This window comes from Festucalex cinctus, chromosome 1 (genome assembly GCF_051991245.1).
Source record: "Festucalex cinctus isolate MCC-2025b chromosome 1, RoL_Fcin_1.0, whole genome shotgun sequence".
Taxonomy (NCBI): domain Eukaryota; kingdom Metazoa; phylum Chordata; class Actinopteri; order Syngnathiformes; family Syngnathidae; genus Festucalex; species Festucalex cinctus.
In genome coordinates this window covers 23,270,580-23,286,055 of record NC_135411.1, presented here as the reverse complement: position 1 = coordinate 23,286,055, position 15,476 = coordinate 23,270,580, and the positions used below count along the sequence as shown (strand labels likewise).

The 15,476-nt window shown below is 42.7% G+C and overlaps 1 protein-coding gene across 2 annotated transcripts in view; it reads left to right on the top strand.

Annotated features, from left to right (window-relative positions):
• abca4b (ATP-binding cassette, sub-family A (ABC1), member 4b) overlaps positions 1-15,476 on the top strand; it is a 42,338-nt gene that overhangs the window by 15,335 nt on the left and 11,527 nt on the right. Inside the window, exons 14-31 of one of the 2 annotated variants that reach the window (XM_077524031.1) lie at positions 94-270; positions 1,651-1,873; positions 2,238-2,459; positions 2,525-2,729; positions 3,653-3,745; positions 3,964-4,164; positions 4,572-4,749; positions 4,851-4,982; positions 9,109-9,248; positions 9,322-9,459; positions 9,520-9,701; positions 11,051-11,156; positions 11,224-11,429; positions 13,131-13,188; positions 13,283-13,330; positions 13,593-13,750; positions 14,882-15,006; positions 15,098-15,196. In XM_077524031.1, coding sequence (XP_077380157.1) covers positions 94-270; positions 1,651-1,873; positions 2,238-2,459; positions 2,525-2,729; positions 3,653-3,745; positions 3,964-4,164; positions 4,572-4,749; positions 4,851-4,982; positions 9,109-9,248; positions 9,322-9,459; positions 9,520-9,701; positions 11,051-11,156; positions 11,224-11,429; positions 13,131-13,188; positions 13,283-13,330; positions 13,593-13,750; positions 14,882-15,006; positions 15,098-15,196 — 2,691 coding nt within the window. The remainder of the gene's footprint in view (positions 1-93; positions 271-1,650; positions 1,874-2,237; positions 2,460-2,524; positions 2,730-3,652; positions 3,746-3,963; positions 4,165-4,571; positions 4,750-4,850; positions 4,983-9,108; positions 9,249-9,321; positions 9,460-9,519; positions 9,702-11,050; positions 11,157-11,223; positions 11,430-13,130; positions 13,189-13,282; positions 13,331-13,592; positions 13,751-14,881; positions 15,007-15,097; positions 15,197-15,476) is intronic. The other variant, XM_077524039.1, reaches the window with a different exon arrangement.

Sequence of the window (15,476 nt, the reverse complement as noted above, 5' to 3'; positions counted from 1 at the left end):
TAACACAGCAAACAAATCAACCAGCCAACAAACACCACAGCCAAAGAGCTGATCAAAGTTTGCAGTAGCTTGTGTTCTCTTATATGTCTCCAGGTATTGGGACCCGGGTCCTAGGGCGGACCCCGTGGAGGACCAGAGGTACATCTGGGGTGGTTTTGCCTACCTGCTGGACATGATCGAACACGGCATCATAAAAGTGCACGCAGGCCACGATTGGCCACTAGGGGTCTACGTGCAGCAGATGCCCTACCCCTGCTACGTGGATGATCTGTGAGTCTGCACTGCTAGTTTGATATCTAGAGAGAACATAGCTAACTAAGTTGGTAACTTGCTAGCTACCTAACTAAGCAAGTAAGTAACTAGCTAGCTAGCAACCTTAAAAAGAAAGTAGGTAGGTAGCTAGAAAGCTATTTAATGCTGCATTCGAAGATGGTCGGAAGTCGGATTTATCCGAGTTGGTTTTTCCCAGTGGGGCGGTGGATGACTGGTTAGCACGTTTGCTTCCCAGTGCTGTGGATGCAAGATGGAGTCCAGGCTTTGGCCTTCCTGGGTGAAGTTTGCATGCTCTCCCCGTGCCTGCGTGGGTCTTCTGCGGGTACTCCGGTCTCCTCCCACATTCCAAAGACATGCATGGCAGGTTAATTGGGTGCTCTCAATTGTCCCTCGGTGTGATTGGATGGCAACCAGTTCAGGGTGTACCCTACCTACTGCCCGAAGCTGGCTGGGATCAGCTCCAGCACCCCCGCGACCCTTGTGAGGAGTAAGCGGTTAAATTAAGATAATGGATGGATGAATGTTTTTTCCCAGTTTCGATATGAAAGCGTTCGAGGTGAAAGTAAACAACCAACATGGCGGATAGTGATAAATTCTTTTTTATTTTGGTCCTCAAAACTCATTTTGACCTCCAGGAAACTTGCCTTCTCGCAATTTTTCTTATTTCATAAGCATTCATACAGCTCAGTAGTTCACCGTATAATTTCATGCAGGGAGATAGCGGCATACTGTCACGTACGTCGTGTTACGTGGAGTTATGTAATATTTATGAATGAAGAAAGGTATCTAGTTTTATATTTGAGTAAATTGTGTTTTACCATTCACGGTCTCTGTTTCCAAAAGGGTCGCCATTGTAGAGCGACATCACATTGTTGTCCGCCGGTGAAGTCGGGGTACTTTTTTTTTTTCCCGAATCCGAAAGTGGGATTTGCGAGTTTAAGAGGGCGTTCCCGTACACACTTCCTGGTCTGAACTCATAAAAGTCAGACTTCCAACCATCCTCATATGCTGCATAAGTATGTACGTTGCAAAACAGTAAGCTAGTATCTATCCAAAAGCTAGCAAAGTAAGTCATTAGTTAAGCTAGGTAGCAAAGTTGATAAATAACCACCTAAGTACCATAAGTAGCTAATTACCCAAAGAAGGAAGGAATTAATTGCCTCACTGCTTGCCTACCTACCTACCTAGTACCTACCAACCTACCTACCTACCTACCAACTAACCAACTAACTAGTTAACTAACTAACTAGGTCAGTAATCAAGTAAGTAAATAAGTAGTACTCAAACTAAGTTAGTGAGTACATAGTTAATTAATTAGCTGTCTTTTTGACAAGAGCATTGTTAACGGAGCGTAACCTCTCCCTGGCTGGCCGTCAGCTTCATGATCACGCTGAACCGCTGCTTCCCGATGTTCATGGTGCTGGCCTGGATCTACTCAGTGTCCATGACAGTGAAGAGCATTGTGTTGGAGAAGGAGCTGCGCCTGAAGGAGACCCTCAAGGCCATGGGTGTGGCCAATGGCGTCCTCTGGTGCACCTGGTTTATCGACAGTTTCGTCACCATGGCGGCCAGCACGATGCTGCTCACCTCCATCATTGTGGTGAGTTACTAACAAACAAATGAATACATTATTTAAGGGCGTAAGAAAGTAATTAGCTAGCTACCGAGCAAATTAAGTACAGTAACTAACTAATGACAGAATTACCAACCATAATTTTAAAACTAAGTAACTGCTAAGTTAGCTAACTAAGTAACTATATAACTAGCTAGCCATCTAACTAGCTAACTGAAGTTATTACTAACAATACTGTTAAGAAAGTAAATAAAAAAAATATCTACCTATGTGTCTACTGGCCTGCCTGCCTACCTCGCAAACATTTCACTAACCACGATAGCTAAGAGTGTAAAGACATAGGTAGCAACCTACCTAAATAACTAACTAATACCACATGACCCATTTCCAGGGCGGCAAGGTGCTGAACTACAGCGACCCGTTGCTGGTGTACCTCTTCCTGCTGACATTCACAGTGGCCACCATCATGCAGTGCTTCCTCATGAGCGTCTTCTTTAGCAAGGCCAACCTGGCAGCAGCGTGCAGCGGTGTGCTGTACTTTACCCTCTACCTGCCCCACGTACTTTGCGTCGCCTGGCAGGACCGCCTCACCACCAGCATGAAGATGGCCGCTGTACGTAGTCCGAAGAAGAAATTTTGAGAGAGGTCGCGTGATGATGTCGCCCATTGTTCTTCCAGAGCTTGCTGTCTCAGGTGGCGTTTGGCTTCGGGACCGAATACCTATCACGCTATGAGGAGCAAGGCGTAGGCCTGCAGTGGGATAACATCCGGACCAGCCCGCTAGAGAAGGACACCTACTCCTTCCTCACCTCCATCCTTATGATGGTGTTGGACGCCGCACTCTATGGCGTCCTGGCCTGGTACTTGGACAACGTCTTTCCAGGTGAAGCCTTGCGACTGAGGTGCTTAACTAGCAAATTCTTTGACTGACTAGGAAACTATCAAACTACATAAGTACATAATTAGATAGACTAACAGCTCCTTACTTAGATAAGCAAGTAAATCGCACCTGCAACTACGGTACGCACCAAAGTATGTAACTAGTTTGCTAGCAAGCGCCCTACCTAGCTAAGTAAGAAAATTGTAATTAGCTACCTAGCTAAGTAAGTAATTAACTAGCTAAGTAAGTAACTAGGTACTTGAGGTAAATAACTACCTAATAAATAGGTAAATAAGTCAGTGGAATGGCAAGCAACAAAACTACTTTAAGTAGGTAACAAGCTAACTAGCTAAGTAAATAAGTATGTTGTTAACTAGCAAATTCCTCGACTAACTAAGTAACTAGCAAACTACATAAGTACATAATTACGGTAGATAGAATGCCTTCTCCCTACTTAGACAAAGCAAGTAAATCGCACCTGCAAGTACGGTACGCGCCTAAGTATTTAACTAGCTAGCAAGCTACCTACCTAGCTAAGTAAGCAAATTGTAATTAGCTACCTAGATAAGTAAGCAATTAACTAGCTAAGTAAGTAACTAGGTACTACAGGTAAATAACGACCTAGTAAGTAGGCCTAGGTCACTTGCTCGTAAGTCAATCGATTCATCACTCTAATAACTAGCTAGCTGCCTAAGTAAAAAACGTATGTAACTAAGCAATAAGCAAGTACCCGAATTAATTGATTAGCTAAGTAAGTAAATGAAAAAGACCCACTTACATAACTAAGTAAGTAGGTAAAAACTAATAAGTAACTATCTATCTAGGTAGGTAAGTAAATAGCTACTGTACATACAGTACCTAAATAAATCAACTAAGTAGCTTGCAAACTAGATAACAAACTAATAAACTGTTGCGACTCTCTGCAGGTCAGTATGGCATTGGTCGGCCATTCTACTTCCCCTTGCAGCCTTCCTACTGGCACAAACCTTCATCTCCAGCTGCTGCCACAGACGATGCAGGTATTACCAGCTCACGAGTAGAAATACAATCCATGCTTTTATTCTCTTTATGGGTGCTCACGTGAGCAGTTTCACGGTCCGCGCTGTAATTATTGATCTTTGGGGTGTTTTGTTTTGGATAAAAAATAAATACATAAATAAAACAGCATCACAGAAACGACATCAAAATCCCTGGAAATTGTTTAAATGGTTAAATAATTGTTGAATTTGTTTCACAGATATTCCGGAAGCGGACAAGGAAGAGAAGGACCCCGAAAGTGGCGGCTCACCTGCCGAGACCGTCAACACCTGCAATGGCTCAGCCAGTAGGAAAACCTGCAAGCACCAAAGCAAACGGGAGCGCCTGGAGCGGGAGAAAGAGTGGCTGCGGCTACAGGAAGAGGAGGAGGAGGAGGAAAAGGCCTCTGGGAGGGCCGAAGGTGAGTAAGTGCAGAGAAAACGCTAAGGACACCATCTAGTGGACAGGCGAGGTGTTACACGTCTGACACAACAATAATTACACTTGCACATTCTAAGAAGCATTAGTTTAAATCCAAATGAAATATCTGCAACGTCTGTTAAATGATATTAATTCTTCATTTACAATAACATTACTCTACTTCAAACTATTCAGTTTTTAACATGATTTGTGGGCACAAAAGGGTCCAAAATATAAGAAACTGTATAACTACTGTGCTCCAGTTTCCCTTTAAGGATCCCACAGGAATCAAATTTAAAAGTAAAATTTTTTTTTTACCTCACATGTCATATGACTACTTCACATGAGACTATATTTTGAACAATAAGTTGCAATTTGACAAAGGTTGCATTTGCTTTGTATTGGCAGGCTTGCTTTTGTTCGAGCCCGATCCAGTGAGTCTGGAGTTGGGGGTACGTATCCAGGAGCTGGTCAAGGTGTTCCCGGGGGGCTCTCGTCCTGCTGTCGACCACCTCAGTCTCAACTTCTACGAGGGTCAAATCACCTCCTTCCTGGGACACAATGGCGCCGGGAAGACCACCACCTTGTAAGATGACACCATACTTACTTTTTATTGTAGTTTGTTGTGTACCGGTAATTCAGTAGTGATTTTTTTTTTTGGGGGGGGGGGCTTTGTCTTCTGTCTAGGTCCATCCTTACCGGCCTCTTCCCGCCCACATCCGGCTCCGCTTACATCTATGGAAGAGACATCCGCACCGACATGGATGTCGTGCGGTCCTCCTTGGGGATGTGTCCTCAATACAACATCCTCTTCAATCAGTGAGTACCTCTCGCAATTTTTTTTTAGGTACACCCAAGCACATCCAAATACATCCAAATACAAGAGCTGATTTTATACTCACGTAAAAAAAAAAATAAAAAAAATAATAATAATAATAATAATTTACTTTTTGACAGTACTGATTTTAAAAAAAAGTACAGATTTTTTAAATTGTTTTGCATTAGAACTCTATATTTTGTAATACATTAAAAATACCATTGGTTAAAAAAAGCTTATATTATGCTTAGACCCAATAGTACATAAAAAACAATAAATAAACACAATTAGGCCTAAAATACATTAATACAATTGTTTTAATAATAATAATAATAATAATAATAATAATAATAATAATAATAATAATATTATATATTAATAATATTATTATTATTATTATTATTATTATTATTAATATTATTATCATTATTATTATTATTATACACTTTATTTCTATAGCGCCTTTAAAAACAAGTGTTTATAAGGTGCTTTGACCTTGTGTTATATTGTATTACATTAAGTTATATTAATATTAAATAATGAACAAATATAGTCAAATAATCTGTTTGGAATGTGTTACAATGGCTCTCAGTATATTTAAATTGGGAAAAAAAGGAACAAAATAAAATTTAAAACAGTATAGAACTGTTAACATGTTTTTTTAAAATTAGATAATAATAAAGTAAAATAATAGTAAAATAATAAACCAATTATCTCCTATATTTTAAAATACAGTAATCCATCCATCCATCCATCCATCCATCTTCTTCGGCTTATCCGGGGTCGGGTCGCGGGGGCAGCAGCTTCAGGAGGGAAACCCAGACTTCCCTCTCCCCAGCCACTTCAACCAGCTCCTCCGGTGGGATCCCAAGGCGTTCCCAGGCCAGCCGAGAGACATAGTCTCTCCAGCGTGTCCTGGGTCGTCCCCGGGGCCTCCCACCGGTGGGACATGCCCGGAACACCTCCCCAGGGAGGCGTCCAGGAGGCATCCGAACCAGATGCCCGAGCCACCTCAGCTGGCTCCTCTCAACGCGGAGGAGCAGCGGCTCGACTCTGAGTCCCTCCCGGATGAACGAGCTTCTCACCCTATCTCTAAGGGAGAGCCCGGACACCCTGCGGAGGAAACTCATTTCGGCCGCTTGTATCCGGGATCTCGTTCTTTCGGTCACGACCCACAGCTCGTGACCATAGGTGAGGGTTGGAACGTAGATCGACTGGTAAATCGAGAGCTTTGCCTTTTGGCTCAGCTCTTTCTTCACCACGACGGACCGATACAGAGTCCGCATCACTGCAGACGCTGCACCGATCCGCCTGTCGATCTCCCGCTCCATCCTACCCTCACTCGTGAACAAGACCCCAAGATACTTGAACTCCTCCACTTGGGGCAGGATCTCATCCCCGACCTGAAGACGACACTCCACCCTTTTCCGACTGAGGACCATGGTCTCGGATTTGGAGGTGCTGATCCTCATCCCAGCCGCTTCACACTCGGCTGCGAACCGCTCCAGTGAGAGCTGGAGGCCCCGGCCTGATGAAGCCAACAGCACCACATCATCTGCAAAGAGCAGAGATGCAATGCTGAGGCCACCAAACCGGAACCCCTCCACTCCTCGGCTGCGCCTAGAAATTCCGTCCATAAAAGTTATGAACAGAATCGGTGACAAAGGGCAACCTTGGCGGAGTCCAACCCTCACCGGAAACGAATCCGACTTACTGCCGGCAATGCGGACCAAACTCTGGCAACGGTCGTACAGGGACCGAACAGCCCGTAACAAGGGGCCCGGCACCCCGTACTCCCGAAGCACCCTCCACAGAACTCCCCGAGGGACACGGTCGAACGCCTTCTCCAGATCCACAAAACACATGTGGACTGGTTGAGCGAACTCCCACGCACCCTCGAGGATCCTGCGGAGGGTGTAGAGCTGGTCCACTGTTCCACGGCCAGGACGAAAACCACACTGCTCCTCCTGGATCCGAGATTCGACCTCCCGACGGACCCTCCTCTCCAGCACCCCTGAATAGACCTTACCAGGGAGGCTGAGGAGTGTGATCCCTCTGTAGTTGGAACACACCCTCCGGTCCCCCTTCTTAAAAAGGGGGACCACCACCCCGGTCTGCCAATCCAGAGGCACTGTCCCCGATGTCCACGCGATGTTGTAGAGGCGTGTCAACCACGACAGCCCCGCAACATCCAGAGTCTTTAGGAACTCCGGGCGGATCTCATCCACCCCCGGGGCCCTGCCACCGAGGAGCTTTCCAACCACCTCAGTGACTTCGACCCCAGAGATAGGAGAGCACACCCCAGAGTCCCCAGACTCTGCTTCCTCAAAAGGAGACGTGTTGGTGGAATTGAGGAGGTCTTCGAAGTATTCCCCCCACCGCTTCACGACGTCCCGAGTCGAGGTCAGCAGCACCCCATCGCCACTATACACAGTGTTAATGGTGCACTGCTTTCCTCTCCTGAGACGCCGGATGGTGGACCAGAATTTCCTCGAAGCCGTCCGGAAGTCGTTTTCCATGGCCTCACCGAACTCCTCCCATGTCCGAGTTTTTGCCTCAGCAACCGCCGAAGCCGCGTTCCGCTTGGCCATCCGGTACCTGTCAGCTGCCTCCGGAGTCCGACAGGCCAAAAAGGCCCGATAGGACTCCTTCTTCAGCTTGACGGCATCCCTTACCGCTGGTGTCCACCAGCGGGTTCGAAGATTGCCGCCGCGTCAGGCACCGACCACCTTACGGCCACAGCTCCGATCGGCCGCCTCAACAATGGAGGCGCGGAACATGGTCCATTCGGACTCAATGTCCCCCACCTCCCCCGAGACAAGGGAGAAGCTCTGCCGGAGGTGGGCATTGAAACTCTTTCTGACAGGGGATTCCGCCAGACGTTCCCAGCAAACCCTCACAATACGTTTGGGTCTGCCAGGTCGGACCGGCATCTTCCCCCACCATCGGAGCCAACACACCACCAGGTGGTGATCAGTTGACAGCTCCGCCCCTCTCTTCACCCGAGTGTCCAAAACATGCGGCCGCAAATCCGATGACACGACTACAAAGTCGATCATCGAACTGCGGCCTAGGGTGTCCTGGTGCCAAGTGCACATATGGACACCCTTATGCTTGAACATGGTGTTCGTTATGGACAAACCGTGACGAGCACAGAAGTCCAATAACAGAACACCGCTCGGGTTCCGATCAGGGGGGCCGTTCCTCCCAATCACGCCCCTCCAGGTCTCACTGTCATTCCCCACGTGAGCGTTGAAGTCCCCCAGCAGGACGAGGGAGTCCCCAGAGGGAGCGCTCTCCAGCACACCCTCCACGGACTCCAAGAAGGGTGGGTACTCTGAGCTGCTGTTTGGTGCATATGCACAAACAACAGTCAGGACCCGTCCCCCCACCCGAAGGCGGAGGGAGGCTACCCTCTCGTCCACCGGGGTAAACCCCAACGTACAGGCGCCGAGCCGGGGGGCAATAAGTATGCCCACACCTGCTCTGCGCCTCACACCGTGGGCAACTCCAGAGTGGAAGAGAGTCCAACCCCTCTCAAGAGGACTGGTACCAGAGCCCAAGCCGTGTGTGGAGGCGAGTGCGACTATGTCTAGTCGGAACTTCTCGGCCTCGCACACCAGCTCGGGCTCCTTCCCTGCCAGAGAGGTGACATTCCATGGTAATTAGGTAATTAGGTACATAAACCCTTTGGAAAAATTTGAAAACATTACATGAAGGGTGAAATAATTAAAAATACTGTATTCTCTATTTTAATTGAAAGTTTTTTTGTTTTTTTTTGTTTTTAAACAGTTTTGATTGTATTCAGTATCATTATATTTTGTTAAGAAATTGAAATAAAAATGCCCAATTCTGAACAAAAAGTGATGAAATCAAAACAATAATAGAATACAGTAAATGTATACATACTTGCACACCTATGTATATATAATATATATTTATAAAGTGGTGCATTCCCATAATTAAAAATAATTGCAAAAATTAAACAAAATAAATCCATTTTGTGATGTTGGCAAAATGACACAATCAAAAAGCGCTATAATGTACCGTATAGAAAAATCGCATTCATCCTGTGGACATGCAAGCGAAATTGATTTGGGTTCCGTATGGTTGGTGTTTCTCTTGCAGTCTGACGGTGGAGGAGCACATCCTGTTCTACTCGCTGCTGAAGGGTCGCACGCAGGCTGAGGCGCAGAAGGAGGTGGAGGACATGCTGGTGGACCTCGGCCTTCCTCACAAGCGAGACGAAGAGGCCCAAAACCTTTCAGGTTAGCAGTTGCTTTTCTTATTTTCACGTGTAAGTGAGAAAACGGTCACCGAGCCTCCGTTTTGCACCACCAGGTGGCATGCAGAGGAAGCTGTCGGTTGCCATGGCGTTTGTTGGCGGCTCCAAGGTGGTCATCCTGGACGAGCCCACCTCCGGCGTGGATCCTTACTCCAGGAGGTCCATTTGGGACCTCCTGCTGAAATATCGATCCGGTACATATAGATCAAGTTTCGTTTAACATACAACTATATGTTAATGGGCTTGCTGTTCAGGCCGCACGGTGATCCTGTCCACGCACCACATGGACGAAGCCGACCTGCTGAGTGACCGCATCGCCATCATCTCCAAGGGGCAGCTGCACTGCTGCGGCTCGCCGCTCTTCCTCAAGAACTGCTTCGGCGCCGGCTTCTACCTGACATTGGTGCGCCGCATCAAAGACCTCAAGAAGAAGGAGGTGAATATTCAGCATTTTGACGAATATGGGCATCGGCCATTTTGAAGAATCATACAGCCGATAATAGATACATTTGAAAAAGTGTTAACTTCAGGGAACTAATTATTATTATTAGTGTTGTTCCGATACCGATACTGGTATCGGCAGAGGTACAGATACTGCATAAAAACAGTGGTATCGGTATCGCTGACTACTCACAAGTAAGATGCCGATACCATTCATTCCAAAGCTACTATAGGATTTTGGATGCAGCATGTTGTGTCTTGCTCGTGCAGGATATTCACTGATATGTGACATGTTCACTGCATGCCGATCTAACATATCCTATTGGCCCTTGACTGCTCTGAACCAGTAGCAGGACAGCTTTTTCATGTTGAGGAAAAAAAAAAAAAATTAAAGTATCAGTATGGTATCGGTATCGGCCGATACTGCAAAGCTGGGTATCGGTATCGGTATCGGGAGGCAAAAAAACGGTATCGGAACAACTCTAATTATTATTACTCTGCACCTTTTTTTGTTTAAAACTAAGATAAGTATATTTTAGTACTTAGAGAGAAATTTTGTAACTTTATTTACTGTAGAAAACAATAGTGAACCGTTTACTTAAGCTTCTATTTAACTTTTGAAGACATGCTACCGCCCCATTTTTAATGCTGACTACTCACAAGTAAGATGCCGATACCATTAATTCCAAAGCTACTATAGGATTTTGGATGCAGCATGTTGTGTCTTGCTCGTGCAGGATATTCACTGATATGTGACATGTTCACTGCATGCCGATCTAACATATCCTATTGGCCCTTGACTGCTCTGAACCAGTGGCAGGACAGCTTTTTCATGTTGAGGAAAAAAAAAAAAATTAAAGTATCAGTATGGTATCGGTATCGGCCGATACTGCAAAGCTGGGTATCGGTATCGGTATCGGGAGGCAAAAAACGGTATCGGAACAACTCTAATTATTATTACTCTGCACCTTTTTTTGTTTAAAACTAAGATAAGTATATTTTAGTACTTAGAGAGAAATTTTGTAACTTTATTTACTGTAGAAAACAATAGTGAACCGTTTACTTAAGCTTCTATTTAACTTTTGAAGACATGCTACCGCCCCATTTTTAATACGGGCCACCCGAAAAAAACATTTTTTTTTTTGTCTGTACTTGTGTATAATACGGTCCCCTGATTTGCTGGCATCCTTTATTATCAGAGTGAATAAATAATATGAATAAATAAAAATTCAAAACATACCAGCAAAGTGTAAATACTTTTTAACCCAGGCTAAAAACTAGGCACTTTTTCCCATACTATGATTGTTAATAATTTGTATGTGGTCATGATTTTTTTTTTTCCAGAACGATTGTGACTGCGCCTCCGACTGTTCCTGCACCTGCTCCATTTGCACCAGACACAAGGATCAGTCCCAGAACCTGTGCCAGAACGTCGAACGGGTCTTAGACGGTGAGGTCCACAAACCTATCAAAATGTAGATTTTCCTGACCAAACCCCCCCTGTGTGATGTCCGCAGGGGAACTGGACAGCATCAGCGGCCTCATCCACCACCACGTCCCCGAGGCCAAGCTGATGGAAGCCATCGGTCAGGAGGTCACCTTCCTGCTGCCCAGTCGCGGCTTCAAGCACCGCGCCTACGCCAGCCTCTTCAGGGAGCTGGAGGAGACCCTCGCCGACATGGGCCTCAGCAGCTTTGGCATCTCCGACACGTCCCTGGAGGAGGTACGCTTGCCGGTTAACGGGTCTCATCTTCAACAGGAAAACAAAAATGACTTGTAAACTTAGTAAAACGAGGAACAATTATTTGGTTCACTTATGAAGAAGATATCATTTTGTCTTTCTTTTCCTTGTCTTGATTTTAGTATTATGAGTATTTTTAACATTATTATATACTTTTGTGAGTAATATCCAAACTTTATGAATAAAATAATATATATCATTTTAGTTCCCCCTTGCTATAATAATACTAATACTACTAATACTACTGCTACTACTACTACAACTACTACTAACAACAATAATAATAATAATAACAACAATAATAATAATAATAATAATAATAATAATAATTTTTATTATTATTATTATTATTTGTATTATTTGTATTATTATTATTATTATTATTAAATAATATAATTATTTCTTTGCATTTTACTTGATTTTAGTATTATTATTGCCTTTATCATTATTAAATATTTTGTGAATAATATCCAAATTATGTGAATAAAATAAAATATATCATTTGAGTCCGCCCTTGCTATTATATTATTATTATTATTATTATTATTATTATTATTATTATTATTATTATTATTATCATTATTATTTTTTTATGTTTTACTTTTATTTTTAGCATTATTATTTACTTTTCCAAATTATGTGAATAAAATATATAATTCAATCACCCCTTGCTATAATAATATTATTATTATTATTATTATCATCCATCCATCCATCCATTTTCTTGACCGCTTATTCCTCACAAGGGTCGCGGGGGGTGCTGGCGCCTATCTCAGCTGGCTCTGGGCAGTAGGCGGGGGACACCCTGGACTGGTTGGCAGCCAATCGCAGGGCACACAGAGACGAACAACCATCCACACTCACAATCACACCTAGGGACAATTCGGAGCACCCAATTAACCTGCCATGCATGTCTTTGAAATGTGGGAGGAGACCGGATTACCCGGAGAAGACCCACGTAGGCACGGGGAGAACATGCAAACTCCACCCAGGAAGGCCGGAGCCTGGACTCGAACCGGAGTCCTCAGAACTGGGAGGCGGACGTGCTAACCACTCGACCACCCTTATTATTATTATTATTATTATTATTATTATTATTATTATTATTATTATTATTATTATAATTATTATTATTATTATTATTATTATTATTATTATTATTATTATTATTTCTTTGCCTTTTACTTCATTTTAGTGTTATTATTTTTATCATTATTATATACTTTTGTGAATAATATTATGTGAATAAAATATAATTTTCACCCCCCTGCAATAATAATAATAATTATTATTATTATAATTATTATTATTATTACTATTATTATTATTATTAGTAGTAGTAGTAGTAGTATTAGTATTATTATTATTAATAATATTTCTTTACCTTTTACTTGGATTTTAGTATTATTAATACACAAAGTATGTGAATAAAATATATAATTTTACTCCCCACTTGCTATTATTATTATTATTATTATTTCTTTACCTTTTACCTGATTTTAGGATTATTATTATTTTATAATTATTATATACTTTTGTGAATAATATCCAAATGATGCAAATAAAATAAATATATATATTCCCCCTTGCGATAATAATTAATAATAATAATTATTATTATTATTACTATTATTATTATTATTATTGCTAAGGACTGTATGACTGAATGTTCCATCTTTGCAGATCTTCTTAAAGGTGACAGCAGATGGTGAGGCATTAGCCACCAACTCCGTCCCCACTGGTAAATATCGCCACCGCACTCCTGTATTTCCCTCCGCCGTCACACATGTTGTGTTTTTGTCACCTGTGTCCTTCCCCATGTTTACGTCTTGTAGAAGAATGGATGTTGCAGCGGAGAAAAAATGACGCGAGAGTAGATGAAGGTCAGACATTGGACAAATTGAGCTTTTATTGATTTTTTTCCCCCCGCTGAACAGTGTTTAGAAAGTGCATCTCTATTTTTTTTTACTGATGTTGTGACATTCAATTTAAACAACTTAGGCAATGACGCTATTAGGCTAACGATTTGTAGTTATCAGCTGCTCCCACATCTGCTCCTCCAATAAATCGCTTTCTTGCTGCACCTCCTAACTTGACGGGCTTACGTTTTGTTTTTCTATGTTTTTAACACTGCGTCAACCACAGAGCGCTGCGATGCCATGCAAGCCAGCGCGTCAGACTGCAGCGCCGGCAAAGGCTCCAAGCAGGTGAAAGGAGCGCGGCTGATCCTGAAGCAGTTTCACGCGCTACTTGTCAAGAGGTTTCATCACGCCACCCGCAGCCGCAAAGACTTTGTCGCGCAGGTACACGTGCACTGCACAAAACCAACAGAAGGGGGTGCTCAGTACCCATATCCATATCTGGATAATGATTTAGAAATTCTAGATCATGATTGCTCAGCTTGCTAAAGCTAATACAGACTATACTCAGTATTACTCACCAAATTGAATCCAAATTCGTTCCCAAATTTTGTGATTTATATATGCTGCAAAACTAATCTTTCGCCGCATCCTGATCATGATCCAGAGTTAATCAATTTGTGCCTGAGGCATTCCAAAGTGATACTGTACACCCAATTTCACTCAGGTTAATTCACATTTTCTTTTTTCTTTTTTTTTTTGAAAGACGAAACAGGCTCAGATTTAAAAACAAAAAGTTGATCTTTTTGTATATGATTAACAGCCAAAAAAAAAACAAATCCATTTAAAATCCATTCCCAACTTTTTGTATTTTCTGTATGACAAAAACTATCTGCTTCTTGATCTAGATCCAGAATCAATTGGATCGACTTCATACTTCATACTGCAATTCTATGCACCAATTTCACTAAAAGCTACTAACTACTAGCGACTAACCTGTTGTCAAATTCAAATCAAGATGAATCTTATTTGATTTTTCTTTGTTTGGGTCCCATTTGTCCACAGCTAGGAAACAAATTTCATTGAAATCTTTTTTTTTTTTTTTTTTTTTTCGAAACACAGATACAGAACCTGGTTTCAAATTCAAATCATAAATTATTGTAACTGTCCCTTTGCTCAGTTTTTTTTTTCTATGTAATCCCAAATCCAATCCGGATTCAGATCCAGATCCAAAATGATCCAAATTTACCGTGAGTCGGAAAGCTATTCACCAAATTTTGCTGAAATTCATTTGTGACTTTTGACTTGTATATGTCAGAAAAATGGTCTAGATCCAGTATCCGGATTCCGATCCAGATCTAACTGATTTTAGCTCTGCACACACATTTTCATCGAAATCTACATTTGACATTTTTTTGTTTACTAGATGTGTGACAAAAAGTAATCCAGCTTCAGAATTCAGAAATGTGCATCTCCCAGTTACAAAACTGATTTAAATTTGGATCAACAATTTGGTTTGTCCTTTTAGATTTGTTGTTTGATTTGATGTTTTTTTTTTTTTAAATGATGGTTCAGATTGTCCTGCCTGCCAGCTTCGTCCTCATAGCGCTCATCTTCACCACCATCATTCCACCGTTTGGAGAGTACCCCAGCCTGACGTTGACCCCCTGGATGTACGGACCACAAGTCACCTTCTTCAGGTTGCCACCCACGAGATGTCATATTTGTTCTTTTGAGACAGTGTACTAGAATACTGTCCTGACCTTATTTGTTGCTGTCTTTCCAACGCAGTAATGAGCAACCTTCGGACCCGGCCATGAGACACTTCGCCGAACGCTACCTAAGTCGACCGGGTATCGGAACCCGATGCATGCAGGGGGAACCACTGGGGTGAGTAGCACCGAGGATGGTATATTGAAATTACTTTAACTCATTCACTCCCAACCATTTTCACTGATGTGTTTTCCTGGATTTTGACTGATTTTGCAAGGCCCGTGAAATATTATGTTCTATTGCTATAAAAATATGGAACCTACCAAAAGAGATTAGTCTCTTCTTTTTTTTTTTTTTAATCAGAAAAAAAAGTATATTCCTATCTGTTTCCGCTGTGCAGCTATTAGCAATAGAACATAGCTAAGTTTCATCATTATTCACAATTCTGCTTAGAACT